Consider the following 26,227-nt stretch of genomic DNA (forward strand, 5'->3'; position numbering starts at 1 on the left):
TATCCAAGCTGCGTAAGCAAGCTATTCAAAGAAACAGACATAACCCATTGGCTGCTCTCAAATATAAATAGCCCACCAGGTGTTAGAGTCTTGAGGGGAAGCAGGTGGGAGAGGAAACAGGGGGCAGGACTATCAGGAACCTGCAGAAGAGTCATGCTGGAGATGCCCAGGAGGAGTCAGGAGGCCAGGAGGTATGCTTCCGGCAAAGCAGGTCCTGGACACCAGGGGCCAGAGGGTGGGAGGAAAAATGCAGCTGGCCTAGGCGCCCAGGCTTTGAGCAGGAGCCAGCACCCACATGCAGACACTACACACTGCATAGTCACAGAGAGCTGACCTGGGAGAGGAACAAGAGCAAGCTGCAAGCAGCAAGGCTTACTCTGAAGCTTGGGATGAAAGAAACCTTCTTCTACAGGAGGATAATATGCTCACTGATGGATTAATTGGCTAATTAATTGACTAATTAATCAATTAATCACTTAGGGAGGAAAGTAAATGGAAATAAACCTTAATTGTCATCCCAGGTAATATCTCATTTCCCTTTTTAGGGTGTAGCAGATCTAGGCGCTTGCACTTCTAATTTCAATTGAATAGTTTTTTGTTTTTTGTTTTAAATTTTTATTTATTTATTTTTTGCCGTTTTATTTATTTTTGAGACAGAGCATGAACGGGGGAGGGGCAGAGAGAGAGGGAGACACAGAATCGGAAACAGGCTCCAGGCTCTGAGCCATCAGCCCAGAGCCCGACACGGGGTTCGAACTCACGGACCGTGAGATCGTGACCTAAGCTGAAGTCGGACGCTTAACCGACTGAGCCACCCAGGCGCCCCATCAATTGAATAGTTTTTAAAAATAAGCTTATACCGGAGCTCCTGGGTGGGTCAGTCGGTTAAGCGTCCGACTTCCACTCAGGTCACGGTCCTGTGCTTCATGGGTTCGAGCCGTGTCAGGCTCTGTGCTGACAGCTCAGAGCCTGGAGCCTGCTTCAGATTCTGTGACTCCCTCTCTCTCTGCCTCCCCCCTCCGCCCCACCCCGCTTGCACTCTGTCTGTCTCCCAAAAAGAAATAAACATTAAAAAAAAATTTTTAAAGAATTATTAAAAAAAAAAAAAAAAAGCTAATACCAAGCTGGTGCAGCCACTGTGGGAAACAGTACGAGGTTCCTCAAAAACTCAAAAATAGAATTACCATATGATCTGGTAATTCCACTACTGGGTATTTACCCCAAATATATGAAAACACTAATTCAAAGGGATACATGCACCCCTATGTTTATAGCAGCATTATTTACGATAGCCAAGATATGCAAGCAACCCAAGTGTCCACTGACTGATGAATGGATAAAGAAAACATAGTGCGTATATATATATATACGTGTGTATATATATATGTATATATATATATACACATGTATATATATATATATACACACACAATGGAACATTAGTCAACTATAAAAAACAATGAAATCTTGTCATTGGCAACAATATGCATGGATCTAGAGGATATAATGCTAAGTGAAATAAGAGAAAGACAAATACCACATGATTTCACTCATATGTGGAATGGAAGAAACAAAAACAGAGAAAAAGAGACAAACAAGAAAACAGACTTAATTATAGAGAACAAACTGGTGTTTACCGGAGGGGAGGTAGGTGGGGGGATGGGAGGAAGAGGTGCTAGGGATTACGGAGTGCACTTGTCATGATGAACACCGAGTGATGTATAGAATTGTTGAACACTACATTGCACACCTGAAACTAAGATAATACTGTACATTAAGCACACTGGAATTAAAAAAGTAAATGAATTTGTAAAAATTAAGAGAAGAATGCTTACTAAAAAGAATAAATATTTGGGGTGCCTGGGTGGCTCAATCAGTTAAGCATTCAACTTCAGCTCAGGTCATGATCTCATGGTTCGTGAGTTCGAGCTCTGTGCTGGCAGCTCAGAGCCTGGAGCCTGCTTCGGATTCTGTGTGTCCCTCTATCTCTGCCCCTCCCCCACTTGCACTCTGTCCTCCTCGGTCTCTCAAAAACGAGTAAGAAAAGAATAAGTATTAAAATAAAATAAACTGCTACCAAAATTAATAAAAACAAATTACACGAAGCATCACGTATTCACTTACCTTTTGTAGCAGTTCTTAGAATTGTTATGTCTGTGTATAGAGAAGAACAAGAAGGTAAAAATTCCTTCTTTAGCACCATGGCTTCAATCCGAAGTGAATAGCTGGAAAATAAAAAGTAAAACTGTAGAATTTTATGTCATTAATTTTAAAACCTTACTCTGAAAAGAAGAGTCATGGATTATCCTTACTTTGGCACCTGAATCAAGTAGTGCAGAAAGGAATCTGCCAGCGACAGCTTGGACACATCTCCACTAAATGTTTTTAATTTCTTTATCTAAAAGACAAATGGAAAAGAAGGCAGACAAAAAAATAACTTATGATTGAAAGGTAACATTACTTTAAATTTCATCTTAAAATTCCTTTAAGAAAATGAGACTTCAGTGCTCAATTCAAATCAAAAATGTAGGCCCAAGAAAAGACAGAAAAGGAAATCACCACATCTATGTTGTTTTTTGAAAGAAGATAAACCAAACAAATCAGAAAGAGAAGAGTTGTGTCACGTTTGTGGGTATAAACAATCCCAATCAAACCACAGAACCGGAGCCACAGGAATCCTCAGGGAGGTTACTAAAGGGTCAGATCTAAGGATGAAAATTTTCTGTAAAGTTATAATCTGGAAGGGAGATCACTGGGAGAAGACAGGAAAGGCTGGGTTACCATTATAACATGGTCCCCTAAGTTCTTAATGAAAAAATCTTAATATTTTGGGTATTCTGGATATAAAATATTCTGACTGGGCAAGTGCTAACCGACCTTGCTGTGGCCCAAGTCCCCCTCCACAAGAATAACTTTATAGGAAGGGGATACTGTGTGCTGAGGCTACTACATGCTGGCTCTCCAGAAGGAAGGTAAAAAGGAAAATGGCTCAAGCAGCTGAGGTCAAGGTCAAGACTTCCCCCTATGAAAAAAATCAAGTAATAAAACAATATATACAGTCAGATCCCATTTCTATAAAATTTTTAAAAAGCATCCACTATGCCCCCCTACCTTCCATGTACACACCTTATACACAGGCAAAAGACTAAAAAGGGCCACTTACACGGGTGATAGGATTAAGGCGACTATTGTTTTCTTCTGCTGCTCATTTTTATTTTCTCACGTCTACAATGAACATGCATTACTCTCGTAAAACATTAAACTCAACTAAAAGTTATTCCTTCAACCATAGCAAAGAAAAACAAAAGAGTTCTGACATGGGAACATAGCCAAACAGCTAGCAGGTGGGGATGGAAGCAAAGAGAGAGTTCTCAAACTGCATCAGAGCAAGTCAATGCCTTCCTCCCATAGAAAACGGGACCCACCCAGTGGAAGAAACTCTTTTACGTCCCCTGTAGTAGTATAGCATCTTCCAACAAAAATACTTTACGGTAAGTAGAACCTTGGGACTACTTTTAAGTAGACGGCCTATCTCTGCAGCTAACTGTTGCCAATAAGCACCTACCATCTTTCAGGACTCTTTATAAAGCTTACTACTCTCTTCCATCCCCTGGGTTATGGGGGGTCCCATAAAAATAACGTGATGTCTCTGTCTCTTGGAAAATAGGAAACGACAATTCCAAAACACAGGGGAAGGAAAATCTGCAAAGATCCACAAGCTGAAGTAGCTACATCAACTACCTGAAAATTCAAAACGTAATAGTGCAGACTCACTGGTGGTTAAGACTGTGGTTTTTTTGGTTTTTGGTTTTTTTTCCCCAACGGGCAGAAAATAGCCATTTATCAAACTGCATTATTTCCCCTACCTTTAGGGCCCCAAAGTGAATTTACCATTTTTAGCCATACTCAGTTTAAGGGCAGACGGAATTTCTGGTTTAGCTAAACCCAAACCAGTGCCTGGCTGAACTGAGAAAGCCACAGGATGAATCCTGATCCCTTGTGAACTAGAGTTTGGCGGTTCACTATATATGGGCAGGGGCAGATTGAGGTTGTACCTTTTGTAAGACCATCTACGCAGCATGTGCAAAGCTTCTGAAAACAGCACAATTTTCTGTCTAAAACATAGGAATAGGTCATGCTAAATCAACTTGGTAGATATTTCTATTAAACATGTGCTCAACTCTAACTGAACAATGATTAATCTCCTTCACTTGTATAAAGAGCTAAAAAAATGTTTATGGATTTCAAGAGAATGGTGATGGAAAGATAGTCCTGAATTTAAGTGCCATGTATACAGTTCTTAGTTCCATTTCAAAATGAGCCTTATGTTCATTAAGAGGGATTATCGTACCTTCGCAGTGGTAGGGAGGTAAAAGAGAGGTGAACAAACCCTATAATTATTGTGCATTCTCGTCATCATCAAACAGCATTTATCAAACATTGTTAGGCATAATTTTGTTGGCTGAGCCAAGTGACTCTCATTATGACCTGGCTGTGCCCGGTTTCTGTCCTAATAGCAAACAGCATGCTCCTTAAGACTCACACATTCCAAAGGGCAGACCTCCTTCATCCCATCTAATTCCACTCACATGGCCTTGAAATAGCAAGATTTCCCACCAACAAACTCACCCAACAGAAGACCTTGGGGCTTCCCCCCTGTCATTCCCCTCCCAGGGGCAGAGTCAGCAAAGAAGGTAGGGACGAAGTGATGAAAATGTCAAAGGACGCAACCAACCTGATGCCAGAGAGAACAGAAAATCTCTACCACCTTCCCGCCCTTTATCCTTGACAGTGATGCAGGGATGGGGCACCAGCCCCGACACAGGGAAGGGCTTGCAGGCTGGGTCAGGGCTCCCTTCCACTGTCCTCCCTGCTCCTACACAAGCCTCTTCCCTGTCCCCTCTCTGGGCACAGGAATACTTTTCAGGACAAAGAACCCACTCCCACTGCTTTTATTTCTGGGTCTACCCTCTTCCTCTGCAAGTTTCAACTACGAGTTTAAGGCGAGATGAACAAACAACGCCAGCTAAAAGATTTGTGGTGAAGGGCAGAGAGATCCTGAAAACAAATTAACCTTCTGCTGGCTTGTCAGCTGAGAATGCGGGACAGAAAAGGGCTGTTTCCGCTCGTATTTTCAACATGCTGATAAGATTACGGTATCATTCAAGTGACACTCACGCTGGTCGTCTGTGAAAGTAGGGGCGATGAAAAGGCTGGGAAGCCAGTGAGGTGCAAGGCGGGGTCTTGAGAACCTTTGCCCTTCCTTCCTCAAAGGGAGGCAGTGGAGCGCAGCAGAAGGAACTGTTGTGGACTCAAATCACGCGCAAATCCACCTTTCTCAACGGCTTATCAACTATGTGCCACTAGATGGGCTCTGGCTAACTTGTGTGAGCCTCAGTTTCCCCTCTGTAAAATGAGGAGTATCTTACAATGTTGTCAGGAGAATTAAATGAAAGAGACACACTAAATAATCCCAGCTATGGTTTAGTGACTTTCTATGTGCGAGGCACTGGGCTACGTACGCACTTGAGCACATTATCTCGCTCGACTGGATTTTGCCCTGCCCAGTGCCTGGAACATGGGGACACTCAATAAATGTTTAGTCCCTTCTTGTGCAAAAAACGAGCACAGAACGTTACACCACAGACTTAGCAACATGCAGTTACGCAGACACTTGTGCATTTATTAACATATTTCTGCCACATTCCTAAACCTCTCTCACTTGGCACTGACTCCCTCTTGGCCTCATCCCCATCCTCCACCCTCCACCAAGACTCTGGGGTCGGCCCTGGTCCGGGTGGTGCCAGAGGCCATGCAGCACTCACAACAAGGCCTTGCAGGGGGCACTGGTCATGAGGTGGCTTCGGCTTTCCCCAAGACTCCCCTGGCCAGGCCAGTGCAGAGCCCCAGAGCGGGTTAGGGAGGGGCGCCAAGATGCCCGGGGGACTGTCAGGGTGTTCCTGCTGAAGGAAGCTCCCAGTTGAGTGTGGAGGGTGTGGTGAACTGAAGCCAAGAGTCAGTAATGTAAACAAGAAGGAGTGTGACCAAGCTTGTCGGATATTCAGACTGAGGATGACCCTGCAGAGGAGGGAGAAGCAGCTGCAGCCTGGCTCAGTGGCTGGGACGCCTGTCGGGATCCCAGGGCGGTGTTTCATCCCAGCAGGACACTGTCTCCGGGGTCAGCTAATTGTCTGGGGGTGAGTGAAAGCCTCAGGACTCAGGGCAGCGCCTGGGTGGGTTTTAGTCATCTTGCCCTTAACATCCCCCCCACCACACATTTGAATTATATCCCACACACAACTCAAAAAGCAGGGTTCTTTTAAACACGAGAGGTTTGACAGCTACGCTGCTTCTCTGAAAAATCCCAGAGTCTTCCACAGCCTTTGCATTCTCTAATCACCTCTGAATTTAAAATTAGAAATGAAGACATTAAGAAAACTGTACTTAATCTGCCAGCTCTTCATGGCACAAAGCTGGCAGTCTCCCCCATGCCTAACCTCCATTTAGTTAGAAACTCAGAGCTTTTTAGAGCACATTCGCATGTACTATCAAATCTGATCCTCACTTAAATAAACGATGAGGTCAGTTAGGAGTGGGAACCAGAACAGCCCTAAGGAGGAGGCAGGAAAGAAGCCCAAGCAGGAGTAAGATTTTGAGACCAACGCAATCCTTTTAAAATTCAAATTAATTAAATCCTATCCATCCTCATTAAAGGTTTTTGGGATTCTCATTCTTTACATTAAAAAAAAAGAAAAAGAAAAAGAAAAAGACTAAGGACTGTTTAGCAGATAAGATCCAGGGTAAATTATGATTTAATGTACCTTCCCTTCAGGACTTTAAGACCCTCCACTAACATTAATAAGTGCTGTTAATTAATCTTAGCTTAGATAAATTACACTGAATTTGCAAACAGAAAACCTGACATAGAAAGAGAGGTTCAGGTTACCAAATACACCTAGAATAGTGTTACCTCGTAAGACCCTCAAGCTGGCATTGTGAGTTTATCACTGATCGATATAAAAGAAAAAGCACAGATATATACTTCTCTTGTTATCAATGGCACTAAAGTCGAATTCCATAAATTATGTCTGGGAAGAAGAGAGGGATGCGGGAGGAGGAAGCAGTGGTATGTGTAGAAAGGATAACTTACACTTTTTACTTTAAGATTCTGTATTATTCAAATGTTTACAAGCACATGTATTCATGTAATTTCTTGCTGAAGTTTTTCAGGGTCCCCTTCTTCAAAAATAATCGGCAACATGACAATGTTATAAACTGTTTTTTTCTATCAAGCTCCTAACCATTCAACAGTTCAGTTAATTCAGTCCAAAAAAAAGATCAGTAACTTTATATTGTAGTACCATATTGCTATCACAGCAATTTTCACCTTTTAGTCAATTAGACACTTATGAACAGTTTACCTACCTCTCCAAAATTTTAGAGCATATCCATCCCAAAGCGGTTTCGTTTTACTTTTTTGTTTAAAAAGTGTATGTATTTATAAAATAACCTGGGTACAGCCTAGGCAAAAACCATCACTGGAAGATGGAAAAGGAAACCAAAGTTCATATTCAGGTCCCACGTGCCGAGTACCACATCCAGGGCATAGCTAGGCTTTCAGCATCCTGACAACCCAGCGAGGCAAGCACCATCATCCTCTCTGCATAGGTGTGGAAACTGAGTTCACTGCAGTTAGGAAACTTGCAAGGGTACAGCTCCAGTTTAAACCTAGATTCCCTAACTCCACAACTTACACTCCCTCTCTTGGGTGACTTTTTACTTTTAGGTGAGAAAACTCTGGCTCCGAGTAGCAGAGTCCCCTTCCCATGTGAGTTTTGACACTCTGAAAAATGTTAAGGTTTTATCATCACTCCTAACATCTAAAATTCATGTGCCAAATTCCTTACCTCCTCTGACTCTGGCAAAAGCTTAAGAAATTCTCGCAGCGTCTCTGATCCATAATGTTCACTCTTTCCTTGATGAATATCTTCTACGATGGACTGAGGAGACCTTGAAAAGACAATTAATCAGATTCCATTTCACATTTGCTGAAGTGCCAAAGAAACACAAGCCAGTGGAAATTAAAACAAATCACCTCCACCCTCCTGCCATCCCGCCTTCTTCCCAGTCTGAGGGACATGCTGCGTCAGTGATCACAAGAGCCCCACTGCCAGGGAAAGCAGGGATGTTGACACGCTCTTCACCCAGAAGCCTATCCTTGGGCATCCCAGAAAGGCAGCAACCACTGGGGGTCTTCTCTGGGTGAAGAAAAGCAATCCCCTTTGGTCACATGGAAACCTGGCGAGCCTTTCCTTTCCACTTTAGAACACTGGCATTTAACCACTGTTGACTCACCAGTCCACCTTCCACTCGAGGGGCAACACTACAGATGAATTTATAAATTCCCTGACATGACAGGCTTGAACAGACACCCCTAGGCAACTCTCGCTGTACTTCAAGCCACTAGGTTCTGTTTTCATGCAGGAAAACAGCAGAGAATGACAGACACTTGGGTACTCATCACACCATGTATCTAACAAGGATATACAAGTATGAGGAATGACTTTTGCTTTTGTTAGAAGCTGAATTTCAGCTCAGCCACACCCAGACTGATGCTGACAGTGTGGATGAGACTAAAGTTGCAAATATGTGCAAAAACCTTACTTCTTAAATTGCTTAAGAAATATCCCAATGTTCATGCTCCGTTTTGCATCCAAGATAGTAATCTGGAAAAAAATAGACACACGTAAGACTAGTAAAGAACAAATAAAAAGAGTTGGAGGAAAGGAGAGAATTAAAACCTATCAAAATACGACACTAATTTATAAGAGAATAACTTCCAATATGTAAATCTGGTGACTAATCGATACACCTAATGCAGTTTTGCAAACATTAAAATATTATCATCTCTCCAAATTTTCTGCAATGATATATTTCCTTGACTATAATAACTATACATACCTATTTTATTTTTAATTTTTTTAACGTTTATTTATTTTTGATAGAACACAAGGTGGGGAGAAGAGAGAGAGGGAGACACAGAATCTGAAGCAGGCTCCAGGCTCTGAGCTGTCAGCACAGAGCCTGACATGGGGCTCCAACCCAAAGACCATGAGATCATGACCTGAGCTGAAGTCGGTCGCCCAATCGACTGAGCCACCCCAGGCACCCTGTACGTATCTATTTTAATCTTATATAACTTTTTTTAAAGTTTTAAAATGTTTACTTATTTTTGAGAGAGAGAGAGAGAGAGAGAGAGAGAGAGAGAGAGAGAGAGAGAGAGAGATGGGGAGAGAGAAAGGGAGATACAGAATATGAAGCAGGCTCCAGGCTCCGAGCCGTCAGCCCAGAGCCCAACATGGGGCTCGAACCCACAAGCAGTGATATCATGATCTGAGCTGAATTCAGATGCTCAATCGACTAAACCACCCAGATGCCCCTCTTACATGACTTTTAATGAATAATGTATATTAAAATTTGTTTAATTTAGCAATTTCCTCTTAGAATAACTAACAGCCTGCATTTAAAAGCCCAAATTTGACAAGAGCACACTGTATACATTGTATGTTAGCTAACTTGACAATAAATTATATTTTAAAAAAAAGAAAGAAAAAAGAAAGAGAAAAAAATAATAAAAGCCCAAATTTGAAAAACAGGTGTCTTAGCATAGCAAGATCATATGAAATTTAAACTAAGAAAGTAAAAAATAACTGAAGATATTGCAGAGTCCCAACCCTGATTTAGGGATCTAGAAGGACCAATACTGTTATTTTCAGAAATGTAATAAAATTAATTTTTTTTCAAAAAGAAAAATTTCTTTTCACTGAAAAAGAATATATATGTCCAATAGCCCTTTCAGGAGGAGGTAAGAAAGTCTTCTAAATTTTATTTACTCAAAATTTACCAAGGAAAATTCTTGTGCTGTCTTTCACCAAGTCTAAGATGCATGTTAACATCTCTGAAATCAGGAGGTATCTTACGATGTATGGCGTCTTCGAGTTAATGAAATGCGGTGCTGTTCAAATGTACTGTCAAAACCCAGATTTTGGCTGCAATAGGTTTTAGCTGTCCAAAATCAATAATTGGGCAGGGTTTTATCAGACTAGAAATTAGACAGAACCTTCTTTGGACGGTGGGGTGGATGTTGTTATTATAAACAGAAGTTTTTCTTTCTCTGGCAGCAAATATACAAGAGGCGTGGAGGCAAGACAGCCTTAAAACTGCTGCAATTTTTTTCATCTGGTTTTTGGTAAAGGGAGACTAGCTAAAACAGGAATGTTGTTATAATTCTCTTCCTTTCCAAATGTATGTGATTCATTGTGAACAAAAGAGAATCAGGTTTCAGATTAAATTCCTGGTCTCTGGGCCTGCTTCTAAGTTTATAAGCAGCAGCAAGAACTGTTAACCCAATTTAATGGCACTTCCTGGCTATAAGGTTAAATTTTTACAAGAGTATGGCTGCCTCCTTTTGAAGACTAATCTTAAACAATCACATTATTTACTATCCTAGGGGTTTACTTTATGTTCACGCAATCACCTGCCAGCCATAAAATAAACTCCCAAGCAATCAGGACAGGCTCCTTATTGGACTCCTACCCAAGGACTACAGTTCAAGTTCAGTGTGAAGGTAGGGGAGAAGAGGGGGGAAGAGAGGGAGAGAATAAAACCTGTCAAACTTAACACGCTTTAATGAGGAAAGCCCACACCAGACAGAGGAATCTAAATTCAGTAAGACAGAAAAATATGTCTTATTATAATTCATAAATTAAAAAGCCCCAAGTAAGAACACGTATACTGATACAGCGACAGACATTTCCAAAGAACTTCCTCAGCACACACTTCTTGCCCCCAACTCCAATCTCCACCCTTAACCCTCTGACGCTCTGTGCCCTGGACGGATTCACAGCTACTGCTGCTGGAAGTGACAGAGAAATTACTCTTATTGTTCCTATCTGACAAATAAGGAAACCGAGCCTCAGAGATGTCATTTTTTATACTTTCCCCAAAGCAACACGAGAACTGAAATGCTAGCCTGGGTCTCTCTGGTGCCTTTTCTCTCTAGTTCCTGTGAGTTTTAACACTGCTGAGGATACAGGAATATTAGAGAAGTGGCAATGTTCCCCCACAGCCTCGGGCGGGTATCCACATTGGGATGTTCCTCCAGGAACGGGGGCAGATCTATAGAAAGCCATCCACAGGGCCTGGCCAGGTTCCCTGGAGACTCCAGAGCTGTCTGTGTGGGATGATGGAGAGAAATCGTGTTCTCACAGCTGACACAGCCTCCAGGAGCTGCTGCCATACTTGACACAGAGCAGCCACAGCCTGGGGCAGCGACTGTCTCCACCGCTTGAAGCAAACCTTCTGAAACTGGTCGCCAATTTAAGACAATTCAGCAACAGTCCTAAGAAAAACCTGGGCTGGCCATCACAGAGCACCTTCCAGGGAACACAACAGGAAAATGAGACAACTGGCTGCCTTCCAGGGACAGTCCCATTCTCTCCTGGCATCCTCAGATTTGCCTAGTGCACAATCTGGCTCTCTCTCACAGGTTATCATATCCGATCCTTCTAAAGGAGTGTTATAAAAGTGTCTGTTAAAAGTGCTTTAAAGTGCTTTAAAGCAGGTTATCATTTCGCCTGTAAATTAGCTTATCTTACTTCCCAAAGGCTTGCCGCCTCAGAGCTGGGTAATTCAGGAACCCCATGCGTGTGGGACTGGGTGGTGTTTTGGAAGCATCCAGAGCAGTGGACTTGCTGGCTGCACAGGCTGAGACAGACAGCCTCAGGAACAAGGATTCCCTCCCTGCCTACCAGTTCCAGTTGAAGGTAATCTACTTTTCTGAACACTGCAGGACACGGAGGCAGGACCCGGACAGAAGTCAGGGCCTGTCTTAGCAGGTGCAGCCAGCGTACTGTAGAGCTCAGGGGCTTTCCCATGAAAGGCGCACTCAAGAGTTAAGCCAGCCCTGGTGAACAAGGGGCTCACCTCGTGCCGCCCCGAGGACTTCCCACCAGGATGTGAAGTGGCCCTGCTAGGGGAACAGGCTCCCCACAGACTGCCAGGGTGGCCCGGGGGGCTCCGCCACCCTGAGGCACTGAGACTGCATGCAGCACTCAGTAAAGGGTGTGATTGGCTGTACCGCTCCTCTTGTGCAAACCTCCAGATAAGTGCTCCTATCTCCTCCCACAATTCTTTTTTTGTTTATTTAGAGGGGGAGAGAGAGAGAGAGAGAGAGAGAGAGAGAGAGAGAGAGAGAGAGAGATCCCATGCACAGGCACAGGGGAGGGGCAAAGACAGAGGGAGACAAAGAGAATCCCAAGCAGGCTCAGTGCTGTCCGCGCAGAGCCCAACATGGGGCTCGAACTCACAAACCCGTGAGATCATGACCTGAGGCCAAATCAAGTGTCAGGATGCTTAATCAAGGCGCCCCCCAACCGTCTACAATTCTTGCACTTTTATCTACTACCAACTACTACAAAATCTGCCTCCCCTGTTCTTGAAAGAGAAGAAATAGCTTTTCGTTTTTAGTTGTGGTAAAACACACGTAACACTTACCATCTTAACCATTTTTTTTTTCAAGTAATCTCTACACCCCACATGGGGCTCAAACTCACAACCCCGAGATTAAGAGTTGCAGGCTCTACTGAATGAACCAGCCTGGAGGCCCCCATCTTAACCATGTTTAAACAGTCAGTATCATCAACTGCCTTCACACTGTTGTGCACCCATCACCACCACACCCACAGAACTCTTCGATCTTGCAAAATTGCAACTCTGTACCCATTAAATCGTAACTCCCCATTTCCTCCTTCCTTCAGCCTCTGGCAACCACCCTTCTACTTGATGTCTCTATAAACTGGACCATTCTGGGTACTTTACATTAAGTAGAATCATACAGCATTTGCCCTTTTGTGAATGGTTTATTTCACTTAACATATCTTCAAGGTGGAAGAAGAAATTTTTAAGCCACTTTTGTTTCAATATGTCCAAGAGGGCTTCCTTGACTACTTTAAGTACCACTAAATGGTGTTTATTTCAATGCCATGTCAAATTCTGAAAAGCAAAATTTTAAAAATCTTCCTGAATCCTCTACAGATGTAGCTTTTGGTTTCTGAGGTTTTTTATGTGTACTTTTCCAGCCCAGGTTTGGGGAAAAATATAAAAACCTAGGTTTTTTTTTTTTTCTTCTTCTTCTTTCAAATGTATTTCAAATACTCATCTAGTTCTGTAGTTCTGGATTGAGCATGTCCCAGAATTCTAGAACTTACTGGGATCATAACAAAAATTGAGAAATAACTGATAACCTGATTGAGTGTGAGAGAATAAGATATTTCTTCTCAGAAACTTAGAAAAAGCAATCTTCCTTCCATCCTCTCTTCCTCTTTCTCTAGTAAGTGATTTCAGTTATTTCTTACATGGTATTATTAATTAATGTTAATTGTAAAGATTAATTCAGGGGCACCTGGGTGAATCGGTCAGGTTAAGCGTCCGACTTCAGCTCAAGTCATCATCTCGTGGTTCATGAGTTCAAGCCCCGCATCGGGCTCTGTGCTGACAGCTCAGAGCCTGGAGCATGCTTTGGATTCTATGTCTCCCTCTTTCTCTGTCCCTCCCTCCCTCTCTCTCTCTTACAAATAAACATAAAAAATTTTTTTTAAATGTAAATATTACTACAGACATCATATTGTGTTCCAACATTTGTATCTTCTTTTCTTATTTCACTTTATTGACGTATACTTGACAAATAAAATTGTAAGATATTTAAAGTGTGCATCATGCTTATAATGATATATGTAAACATGGTAGAAGGACTCCCCCATCTATCACCTCCCATATTTATCTCTTTTTTCTCTTCTTTGGAAAAAGGCATTTAAGTTCCACTCTCTTAGCAAATTTCAGTTATACAACACAATGTTATCAACTGTAGTCACTGTATTACATCCTCGGGCTTCATTCATCTTGTGTTTTGTCAGTCCCAATTCTGATGTATCATATGGACAAATACTCCCTTTGCATCCTTGGTTCAGCTGTGCCAGCTCAGTTACCTTTAATTTCCTTTGGAAGATACCACTTGGCCAAGACGGTCCCTTCCCTGAAGAGCATTTCATATTCTAGAGGGAGGCAGGTACAGACCCAACTAACCAGTGTGAGTGAGACTCTGAGGGGGCTGGGGAGCCACAGTAACAGATGGACAGGGAACACCTCAGGGAAGAGGTCAGTGAACTCCAAAAAGAAGGTGGAGCTTGAGCTGACTCTTGTTATTATTATCTCCAGTAATATATTTTTGTTATTTCTAATTACTTTATTATAGTTTAATTATTACTCTAACATTTGTAGCTTCCTGAAGTTAATTTATAGGTAACAGAGATAAAAGGATAGCAATATTTCATAACCTCCTCCTCCACGTACTAAATGTTTTCATTTACTATTTTGAGTGTTGTTCTTCCTAAATCCAGCCATTCCTGAACCCAGCTCTTCCTTATCTTCTAGCAACTTCTTTCTTTGGAGTTTAATGGAACTTATTTGTAATGCTTTATGCGCCCTTTGAAGTAGCAGTCAACCACATAATGGCAGGCCACTTCGTAGGAGGTTATTTCACATATTTCAAGGGGACATTATCTGATCTCTGGCATGTCTGAACCTCCAGAATTATGGCCTGTGTAGTGGCGGGTTGGGATGCCATGTTTCCAGGCTCAGGATGGGTCCCTCTGCCAAGCCTGCTGTTCAGGGTATTGTCCATTCCACACAGACAGGTGGTGACAACTATTACGTTTAACCCTGGGCCCTACTTACTACCAAGTAAATCGGAAGACTTATTATCGGGCCTTGTAGAAACTATAACTGCTGAGTTGTAATTTCTTTAGAAGAAAATCTAATGGGGGAAGAAAATAGCATGTACTGTAGTCTTTTACTGAAAATTTTAAAAAGTATATATACTTCTAGCCATGTTGGAGATAGCATGAAAAATTGAAAATAATTCTGGATAACCCTCTGTTATATGACAGTATTACCTAATGCACTTAAATCCTTCTACCTAACTACTTATCCTATCTGAGTACTAAAGAGTTGGAGAGTTATATTATCTTATGACTACACAGTCATGGTGATTTTATTTTTCTTTCTAGCGACTCTCAGCTTAGGACCTACAAGTATTAAAAGTAAAAATACTTGCACACCCATGTTCATAGCAGCACATTCACAAGAGCCAAAAGGTGGAGCAACCCAAATAGCCATCGATGGATGACCAGATAAACAAAACGCGGTATCTACGTACAATGGAATATCATTCAGCCTTAAAATTCTGACACATACTGGAACATAGAGGAGCCTTAAGGACATCATGCAAAATAAACTGTTACCAAAATACAAATACCACATGATTCCATTTAAAAACGGTTAAGATGGGGCGCCTGGGTGGCTCAGTCAGTTAAGAGTCCGACTTCAGCTCAGGTCATCATCTCACGGTTCATGGGTTCAAGACCCGCGTCGGGCTCTGTGCTGACAGCTCAGAGCCTGGAGCCTGCTTCGGATTCTGTGTCTGCCTCTCTCTCTGCCCCTCCCCTGCTTGTACTCTCTCTCTCTCTCAAAAATAAATAAAACACTAAAAAAAAATTTTAAATGGTTAAGATGGTAAATGTAATATGTATTTTATCACAATTCAAGATAATTTTAACAATAATCATTATTATTTAATTTTAGTTATTTTTTTAAGTGAAAGCAAAAAAAAAAAAAAGTAAAAATGCATCTAGGGTGAGGGGGTGGAGGGGGATGAGGGGAAAGACTTTTTATTCCTGAATTTTAGATGCGGCCTAGAGATTGACATTTCTGCTCCTGCTGTAGTTCAGAAAAGATGCCATACTCCCTGCTGTTTCCCTCACTAAGTGGTTCTTAACCCCTCTTGAGTTTGCAGACATAAAGCTGCAAGTTCCTTGAAGCCCCTCAAACCATCATTTGGCAAAATAAAGGTCTCCAATTTATAAAGGATGCCACCCATTCCAACCTGGGAGGTGCCTTCCCAGGAACCTGGTGAGCTAGACCCCCTTCCGTCTGTTAGAGGTGGTATCCTGAGACATGTGCTCCACTTCCACATGTGCCCACCCGCTCTCTCCTTCACAGTCACTGGCATTCAGTAAAGAGAACTAGGAAACAATGGTGAGAAATGCCCCACTGTACAATAAGAAGTCTCTGCTGGAAGCTGGGGCAAAGGCCAGGGTACTAAGGAAGTGACTTCTTGCTCTTTCCAATACTGAAAGGATACGCTAAGAAATAAAAGGGCTTCACATAAAGGGAAGAAGCAGGGAAAGTCTATGCTCAGCAGGGGAGGGCGCTAGGGACAGTCCTGAAGACTTCCTGTCAAATTTACTTTACACACTCAATTCCAATCCCAGCATTTCCACATTTTATGATTAATCGACTCTTGGCTATTTCAACAGAGGACCATACCACCAAGTTCAAGGACCCCCAAGTGAATTCGTGGAGAGAAGAAATTCATACGCTCCTGAGACACACAGAGAAAAGAGGTCAAGACTGTCAACTCAGGAATTCAATCATGCAGAGAGATGCGACTCCATCCCAGAGCACTGCCTACTCTCTTACCTGATCCACTCCATCTTTGACCTATCTCTTCTGTTCCTGTAGAACAGATTTTAAAAATCATACATTTGGGGGCACCTGGGGGGCTCAGTCAGTTAAGCGTCCGACTTCGGCTCGGGTCATGATCTCATGGCTGGCTTATGGATTCAAACCCCACATCGGGCTTTGTGCTGACAGCTCAGGTCCTAGGCCTTGAGCCTGCTTCCGAATCCGTGTCTCCCTCCTTCTCTGTCCCTCCCCTTCTCACACTCTGTCTCTCTCAAAGTAAACAAACATTAAATAAATAAATAAATAAATAAATAAATAAATAAATAAATAAAACAAATAGAAATAATACATTTGTTGCCCCTCCCCCCCTTTTTCTTTTCGGTGGGCAACATTCTTTCCTTTCGATCTCTGGTTTCCTCATGACTCCTGCTAGCAAGTGGAGGAGGTTTCTCAATTTACTTTGTTTCTAAACAATACTTTCAAATGCAATTTTTAATTCAGTTTCTATAATATATATGTATGGTAATCAATAGTTCTGAAGCCGTGCTTTCGGTGAACTTCTTATAACCTGTTAGCTTTATTCTCAGTATAAGACATTTATTGTTCACTGGAAATATGCTTCCTAGAAAATCCATCTAAAAACTAGCTTTATGCACTGAGCTTTCTGGAAATTTCTATTCCACAGTGGCCACAGTTTAATTCAGAGCCATAGTTTAATTCAAGACTAACTCACAACACTTAGGGAAGGAAAACTAGAGGCATCGTTTTTATTGCAATAGGGGTAAAATCTTAAGGATGTAGAGTAGTTAACGGTGTATTTAACAAAAGGCATTTTGTCTCAGAAAGTTCCTATTAATCTTAGTTAACTGAGTTCAGGAACTCCGGTTTTTGTTCCGACAGAGACTACTAATATGGACTTGAGCAGAACTGCCCCACCAGGGGAAACCACAGCAGATGTGTTGGAGACAGGGCAGTGCTGAGAGGCCAAAGGACGATGGCCCCAGATAGCATGTTCTCAGCGTGAGGTCATACTCCACCGGGATGTCTGGGAGGATGTGGCATGCATGCTTCTTACACTTTTTTGCTAGTCAGCTCAAGCTCATCGCATAAAGCCCTTTTTACATTTCCAGAGCACATTCGCTTGCATTATCGTATTTGCGAGTGATTCAGCAAGTTCTGAAATGTACACAGCGTTCCAAACACAAAACAATGCAGCATGCGGAGGATCATCCCTCCCGGATCCATTCTTACCTCTTCCTTAGGGTCTCTGAAGGATGAGTTTAAAGTTCCTCCTCTCCTAGAAAGGGAAGGTTTGGTGGTGTCTTCTTGCTGCCCAAAGAGCTCCTCGATGGTCTTTGTATCGATCTGGTAGTGATGCTGCTGCCTGGCCGCCAAAGTCCAGATGTTGGTTTTGCCACGAACTTGCTCCTCCGGAATAGTTTTCCAAAAAAAGTTTCTCATCCGCTTTTTCTTACCCAGGTGGCTGTAGCCGTTCATGTGAGAAGCCGGGGGTAGTCCTGGAGGGGGAGGTGGGACTGGAGGCATCCCGGGGAGTGGAGGAGGGGGTGGAGGAGGGGGAGAGGGCAGAAAACCCTCCCCTGAGTATGGACATGGTGGAGGTGGAGGGGGTGGAGGTGGTGGGGGTGGGGGGGTTTGCCCGATCATGAATCCAGCTGCCGAGGCGACATTCCCATTTTCTTTATCGCTGACCAAGGAGACACAATTCATAACATGCATAGTACTGTTGCCTTCTAAGGAGATAATTTCTTGACCTTGGGGAAGCAGACACAAACATCAAACTTGTGTCATACTTTTTCACCCGCTAGTCTGCTGCCAGAGAAAAAGGCAACTGTGTTGTGTGTCATCTTCCAAACCTACAAAGATAAAACAACTTTAAATCAGTACAGGAAAACCTGTGAATACCAGCTCTTCCCTCCAGAGCCTAGTGCCAGTCCTCGTCGAGTGGCTGGGTATTACAATCATCCAAAAGAGCATTAAAAGGGACTAATACTTTTCTAAATGTGAACCAAACAAATTTTACCTCCTGGAAATGCTGCCAAAGCAGAAGCAACAAATCAACTTGGAAACCTTCCGCTAATCAATCAAAGACATATTTATTGGGAACCTGCCCACTATAGGTTCAGCAAGTACTGGTCACTTTATGAATAAACTACTTGTTCACTAACTGGCTCATTTTCTTTGGGCAATGGATACCCAACCCCTAGGGAAATTACCCAAATGGCTGAAGCATTAGGTATTAGTGTATGATCCTGCCTTTCACCAGTATGGACATGTCCCCTACCAATCACTTGGTCAAAGGGCATACTCTGCCTTGCATGTAATAGGCAGGGCATCTGGAGATGATAAAATAGTGACCAAACTCATTCCCCCGAAGTCAGGGGCCACCAAGTCCCTGCTCCACTTGGTGATGGGGCTTCCCCACAAATAGAGGAAAAAAACACTAAATGTAAAGATTAAAGGTTGTGGCTCTAAATCAAGCAGCACTGCTTACATTTTAGACAAATCACTTCACCTCACTAGACTTCAGTTTTGTCATTTGTAAAATTAGGAGGTTGGGATCCATTACATGACCTCTCCCATTGCTTCCAATGTTCTCATTTCAGATTCTAATGAAGCCACTCTTAGGAAACAATCAGAACTTCTTGCCAACCTCTTCTGCTTCTTCTGTGACATTATTAGCAAAGAAGACATATACACACGAGGATATGCTGTCCGTATCATACCTGCCATGTCTACCCCTTATCCACAGTCACTGACTAATTTTAGTAGCTTGTGTTTTTATTGACCTTTTTTTTTTTTTTTTAAATTTTTTTTTTCAACGTTTATTTATTTTTGGGACAGAGAGAGACGGAGCATGAACGGGGGAGGGGCAGAGAGAGGGGGAGACACAGAATCGGAAACAGGCTCCAGGCTCTGAGCCATCAGCCCAGAGCCCGACGCGGGGCTCGAACTCACGGACCGCGAGATCGTGACCTGGCTGAAGTCGGACGCTTAACCGACTGCGCCACCCAGGCGCCCCTTTATTGACCTTTAAATGTTTGTTTTTGGTATTGAGTTGTTATGGACCTGATATGAAAACAGAGGTCAAAACAACTACATTTCTTCAGAGATGAGGACTGGTTCACTGAGGATGTAGGGACCCTTATGAAGTGAGCACCCCAACTATGTGGGCATGTAAAAAGGACCGTTTCCTCCAGGTCATAAAGGGCCACAGGGAAAGGCTTTTTTAGACTGGCCTTCTGAGTGTAATTATCCTTTTACAACATCATTGTCAGAGCTCACACTTACAGACACACATTGGTCAAACAACACTGGATTACGTAGGAGTGATCTGATAGCACTAATTCAAATATTTCAGATACTTTACACAGAACCATGTACAAGAGGCAGCACTGCCTTGGGAATAAGAGTGGAGAGTTCAGAATAGATTTTTCCCCCTCAGATCTCAGTTCTGCTATTTGTTTGACTGAGCAACCCAAGGTTATTTGATCTACATCTCAGTATCCTCGTCTATAATATAAAGATATACTGTTTCATCGGTTTGCATAAGAATAAATGAGCTACTACATGTACCAAGATGCCTGGGTACCATAGTTAGCTAGTATTAACAATAACCAGTATCATATGTCCATATGATTTCTCTTTACTTTCACACATTTTCTTCAAAATATGTATTGGGTTTAATAGATAAAATGCTAAGTTACTTCTGGCTGCTAGAAAAATACCTTTAGTAGTCCCATTCTTTGCTTTCTAAGTTACTATGTTTGTCCTTTTTCAATACTCAGTGATTATATATCATCTCTAAATTACAAGAACAAATGTTTTTATAAAACATTTGAATACTTAACTTTTGAAAACTATATATGGGTAAAAGATGGCACCGCCAGCTACTAATTGGATTTTTTAAATGCCGTTTTAACCATTTATAAGTGTATATCAGTGACATTAAGCACTTTCAAAGCGTTGTGTAGCCATCATCACTAGATAATTTTTTAGAAAGTAAAACTGAAATTATTTACCCAAGCCAACTTACAGCTCACTTGAGATGCAACTGGCTTTTAAAAGGAGTTTTCATAATTATCATTAGGGGCATAACTAGGCTGTTTTCATAGTTGGCACCCCTTAAGCAAATGACTCATTGTCAATTACAGTTTATAGTTATATTTGAACTCTTCTGTTTTCAAGACTGTACAGGTAATCTTGGCAGTTTATCCTTACATAGTTTCAAATACTTCTGTACATAAAATATCTCATGTATTGAAGAGCTGCTAATCCTCCAATTCACCTCCAACTGCAGATATGCTGACTCGATTATAGATTACTCAAGAATAGGTGATCACCTTAAAAAGTCTCCATCCTAGAAAGCAATAACTCACTCAGTGCTGCGTAGGTACATATACAGATATACCGTTAAACCTCACACAGCAAATACAGAGATACTAAGAGTGAGAAAGACCATACACTTGGTCCTGCACCAGCACTGCTTGCTAACACTAAAGCTCTGAAGGATGCAAGTCTTTCTGAGTCTTGCGCATTGCACAGAAGTACCAGATAAAAGCTTATCAAAGTAAAAAGTGACAGGTGTTAGTCATGCATTGGCATAATTCTAACCACTGCCCCATGTTGAGAAAGAATGCTATTTTCAAAAGTTAAAAGAACAAAATAAAATTTACAACACTGTTGCTGGTATGCTGTCTGGCTAATTTTTTCCCAGGGTAACAAATAAGGATCCTAGGCCCCCAACAGCTTCTAATGAATAAATTCTCCAGCAATGATTAGCTTAGATGCTAATGCTTTTACTACTGGCTTCAATAGGGCTTTGATAGGGCTTTCCCTTTGGCTGGGATTTCCAATGTCAAAGAGACATTGGAAAAAGAGTACAGACAGACATTCTAACCCTTTCCACAGTCTCATCAGGCAGTAAAACAGAGGATACACAAAGAACATTTGATTTACTAGGGTACTGTCCAGAGTAAAGATGCAAACACATGCTCTCCAAATATGCTAGAACACAGGTATTGCGGGAGCCTTAAACCCACTGCTGTTTCTCACAGCTGCCAATTGCCAACAGGGACAATGGAATTAGCCTTGGCTCTGTCTGGAAAGTGTCAAGTGTCCCATCGATCTCTCCAGGGCAGATAGAGACAGGTTTGTATTTAACATGTCACCTACAGGTTGGGGACCTCAGCAGCAGGGAGGGCAGCTGCTAAGGCTGACAAATGTCCAGCCCTGAGTAAAATGTAGGGCTGTCACTGTAAGGCTCTGAAGATAACTCTTCAAGTCCCCTGAGTGCTAATCATGACCCATCAGGGGTGTGCCTGAGTGATGGACCCTCAAGGGAGGCGGTAGCTCCGTGGAGCATCTTTTAACCATGTGAATTTTCAAAAGGGGATTCTGGGACCATGTCTTTAGCTGATCAGAAAGCAAAACGTCTTAGAATGTGAATGTTCATAAGGGTCTTCAACGAAGCCCTCTGGCCCAACAGCAAGCATTGCTTTGCTCTTGGTGTTCTCTTAAAGGGAGTGAGTGGGAGGGAAGAAGAGAGAAAATGTACATTTCATTTCACAGCATATTTAGGAGGAAAACATGTTCCTGAAAGTCAGTTCAGAGCTCAGGGTTCTCCTCAAAGAGGTTAGTGGGGCCCTATTGCTCAGCACCTCACTCACCCTCTAGGTCAACAATAATCAAAAGTAAACCAGCCAAGGAAAACCCTCCAGGAAACCTTTCCCCTTCATTCCTGACTTGTGTCACAGATGAGGTGGGAGCAGGAAGGGCTGGCCCACACCCTTCTGATGACAAACGGGGCAGAGTAGGCCAGGTTTGGAGAGAAGACGAACACTCAGCCCTTATTTAATCTGGGGAAGAAGAAAGAGTAGGGAGAGTACGAGCGATTCTAAAATACGGAATTTTTGCTCTCACTCCACTAACTCATTGGGAAAGGCTCCTCCCCGACCACCTATCTTTCAAAACCTTTCTTGATTATTAAACACAGAATGTCAACCACGCAGTCAAATCAGAGCTGGCAACATCCAACCCTTCACCTTGGCACTCCAGCCTGCAGTGAAAGAACCCAAGACTGTTTGCCGTCAGCGTGTTTAATCTGCAGCACAACATAAACACTTCACAGATGCCCCTGAGCGCAACACCCGGAGAGCAGAGAAAGAACGCTTGTTGTTCGAATGTGCTTTTTCAATTTCTCTCAACGTCCCAAAACCAAGAAAAAAAGCAAACGAGCGCCAAAGATGCTCATGAGAGAGGGAGGGAAGGAAGCGCTCGCCACTCATTCCAGGAAGACAACTATGGGTCAGTAGAGGGGGGTCACAGACGGCCGAACAGTAGGGGCAATTTCTGTGCAAACAGATGTTTGAACACTGCCGGGTCCTGAAGAAATTCGGCGTGGGGGACACAGGGGCACGATTTCTTTCGCGAGGTCTAGACACACAGTAGTTTTCCAGGTCTCTGCACCGCCGAGCGGTCCACCGAGTCCTTCCGCCCCCAGCCCCGAGTCCTGCGTCCCGCCCCAGCCACTCACCAAAACGGCCCCGGCTCGGCCGCACACAAGGCTCGGGGGCGCCGCGTCCGCCGAATCCCTGGGGAGCGCGTTGAGGCGCCAGCGGCCGCAGGAGGGACGCGGGAGGGAGGTCCCGCGGCCGCGCACGAGCTCCGGGCGGCGTCTTTATCTGGACCGCTGCAGGAGCGGCGGTGGGGGAGCGGGCGCCGGTGCGCCGCGGAGATAGACTCCCACACGGCCGCGCAAGCTCTCCGGCGACCCCTGCGGCGGGGCGAGGGCGCGCTCCAGGGAGACGCAAGTGCCGGCCGTGTGGGAACCAGCGGGGCCGAAAGGGCCGACGCCGGGTAAGGGCTGGACCCTCCTCCTCCCAGGAGCGCCGAGCGTTCGCCGGTCTTCGGGCAGAAGCGACTGGAGGGGCGGCCGCACCAGCACGCCGCTCCCGCGGCCCCAGAGGCCGGCTGGCCGGGGCGTGCAAGGGCGGGGGGAGGGGGGGGGGTCTCTCGGCCCCGCCCCCTCGCCTGGAGGGCCCGGGCTTTAGGGTCCGCCCCCCGGCCCCGCGCGGATCCCAGGGTACCCGCCCCTCCACCCGGCAGCTGCACAAAGCTCCAGAAAGCCGGGACGGGTGGGGAGGCTAACTAGGGGAGGTGTCTCAGTGTTTGAAGCAAAGCCGGCGGCGGGGGTCGGGGGGGGGGGTCTCCTGGTTCGCAAACGCGAGCTCCACCCAGTCCTCGAACCTTTGCGGTGACACCTCCCCCACGTCCGGGGTCCGGATCCCGGGCGCAGGGTAGAAAGCCCTGGCGGCCGCACTGCAAATCACCAGATGGGAGCCGGGAAGAGACGACGGAAAAAATGTAGAGGAGAGACTCCTGGTGTTTGGTCAGAGGATTAAACCGAGAGCCCGCGGTCCTCGAGCTAGGGGCACCGCAGCGGCTGGAGCTGACTCACCAGCCCACCCGCTTCCTCCCCAAACTTCAAAGCTCAGGGCGCAATTTGTAACCTGAACTTCGCACGGCCAGGACAAGTGTGCAAGTGCAAGAGCCGTCTTGTCCTCAGTCCGCATCACCCGGACGCGGTCCTCGCCAACCCCGCACCCACTGTCTGGAGGGCCAAGTCGTGGCTCCCCGCTGGCCGGTTGCGCGCTCTAGGACCGGGCGGGGACCAAGCGGGGGGCACAGTTTATCCAAAAGTCTTAGCAGCTAAAACTAAATTAGCCAGGTCCAACCCGGAGGCGGCCCGCGACCTAGCTCGTTCTCTAGACGCGGGTCCAGGCCAGCCCGTCTTATCCTCAAGAGGCCGATCGCTGTCCTCTAGCGCAAGCACCAAAGTCACTCGGGTGGGTGTGGAGGAAGCGCAAACCTCCCCAGCCTTCCCACTGAGGCTCGAAGGCAGCCGAGACTTGGCGCCGCAGCCCCGGGTCCTGGCTGATCCTCCACCTTGGCCCTACAGAATCGGGAAGTGTCTGGGACCCGATGCCCCCGAGCAGCGGTCACCCCTGCCTCGGCCGTCCGGCTCCCACTCACCGGCGGCCGGCTCTCCGCGCGCGCGCTCCTCGCTCCCCACCGCTGTCTCCAGCACCAACGCTTCTTCCCGGGTCTCTGCAGCCGGGGCGGCCCGGGACCGCGAGGGGGCAGGGCGGCGCGGGGCGGGGCTCAGGCGCTGCCTCAGGTAACAATGCCGCAGTCCGGGCTGCTCCCAGCGCCAGCCGCAAAGCGCAACACGCCCTTTCCTGCTCGGCCCCTTCCCTCCTCCCACCCTCCGAGCGCCACCGTCGGCGCTGCGGTGCTCACCTTCACCTACGCGGGGCCCTGGGGGCCTGGAAGCCGCCACCCTGCACGCTGCTCCCCGCACCCGAAAGCCCCCGAGGGAAGTAGGGGCGGCGAGAAACCGACAAGTACGGACTGTGAAGAAGGGTCGGGTGTCCTCGAGTAACCAGCAAGGGGAGGTGCCAAGCCGCTTCTGAGCCCGCAAGTGCTTTCCACAAAGCAGCCTCTGCCGCAACCTCCCCGGCACCCCCTGCGCACACGCACTCTCCTGCACGCACACACTCCACGCGCGCGCGCACACACACACACACACACACACAGACACACGCGCGCGCGCGCTCCAGTCCACCCTCTGCCCCCGTGCTTGTTTCTCCCTGGAGCACAAGACAGCATTTGGGTGAACTGTCGCAGCCCTTAAAACCGAATCCCGGTTGAGCCGGAGCTACCCAAAGGTCAGCTCTTCCGTAGAGTCTGTAGGTTTGTTACCTTTTTATATCTATATAATCTCCTCAGTGATGATGGTAACAGGAATCTTTCAGCTATACTTAAGCAAAGCAAAGTCCAGTGCAAGCCAGATCGCCTGAACGGACGCTGTCTGAGAAAGACTCCTCACAGGAAGAAACCCGGGACAGTTTAATCGCCTTTTTTTTTTTTTTTTCAAAGTAACTTGTGACTCCAGCCAGTGAGAAACATAGTCAAAAGATCCTGGGCAAGTCCGGCCCATCGGAAATCAGGTGGGGGAGGTGCCCTGTGTGAGGATGAAGTCATCCTTACCTCTGACTTTGTGATCCCAGATAACAGACCGCACAGCCTTGCCAGCCTCTGGTGCCTCATGACTTCTGACTCTCCACCCTGGTCTTCAACCCCTGAACTCCCACGACAGAATTCCCGACCTCCATATGGATGGAAAAAGTGAAGCTATTAGGGCAAAAACAAAGCAAAACAAAAAACAAATTCCATGCCAGGCAAGAGCCCATATATCAGTCATTGAACAGGCTGATACTACACGTGAGGGGTAGGTCCAACCAAGCCCACAGAAAATCTCAAGGAGTGGGAATGTAATAAAAGCGAAAGCCCCATGCTCAGGACGATAATATTAATCCCACAGGAACAGCGACTGCACAGGCAAAAACTGAATTACAGAGTATCAAAATCGAGGAGCCGAATGGAATCTTCTCCTTTTCTTTTATGTGGGCCTGGCCAGATGAGGGGTCTACACCCACTGAACACTTCCCACTCTTCAAGCACCCCCCCCCAGCCCCCCAACCCCCCAACCTGGGCTTTACCCACACTGTACTAAGTGTGCACTTTAAAATCAGCCACTTTTTTGAAGGGTCAAACCCAGTGACCC

The 26,227-nt window shown here is 45.0% G+C and overlaps 1 protein-coding gene across 5 annotated transcripts in view; it reads right to left on the reverse strand.

Moving 5' to 3' along the window:
* Positions 1–25,746, reverse strand: part of FHDC1 (FH2 domain containing 1) — a 42,618-nt gene extending 16,872 nt beyond the window's left edge. The window contains exons 1-6 of one of the 5 annotated variants that reach the window (XM_045055765.1): positions 25,651–25,746; positions 17,833–18,455; positions 8,665–8,726; positions 7,908–8,010; positions 2,313–2,398; positions 2,125–2,225 (exon numbers count right to left, since the gene is read on the reverse strand). In XM_045055765.1, coding sequence (XP_044911700.1) covers positions 2,125–2,225; positions 2,313–2,398; positions 7,908–8,010; positions 8,665–8,726; positions 17,833–18,318 — 838 coding nt within the window. In that variant the 5' untranslated portion in view covers positions 18,319–18,455; positions 25,651–25,746. Of the gene's footprint in view, positions 1–2,124; positions 2,226–2,312; positions 2,399–7,907; positions 8,011–8,664; positions 8,727–17,832; positions 18,456–23,134; positions 23,568–24,633; positions 24,768–24,900; positions 25,137–25,362; positions 25,515–25,650 lie in introns of those variants that run through there. The other 4 variants (XM_019828837.3, XM_019828838.3, XM_023252760.2 and 1 more) reach the window with 4 other exon arrangements.
* Positions 25,747–26,227: the final 481 nt, after the last annotated feature.

This window comes from Felis catus, chromosome B1 (genome assembly GCF_018350175.1).
Source record: "Felis catus isolate Fca126 chromosome B1, F.catus_Fca126_mat1.0, whole genome shotgun sequence".
NCBI lineage: Eukaryota > Metazoa > Chordata > Mammalia > Carnivora > Felidae > Felis > Felis catus.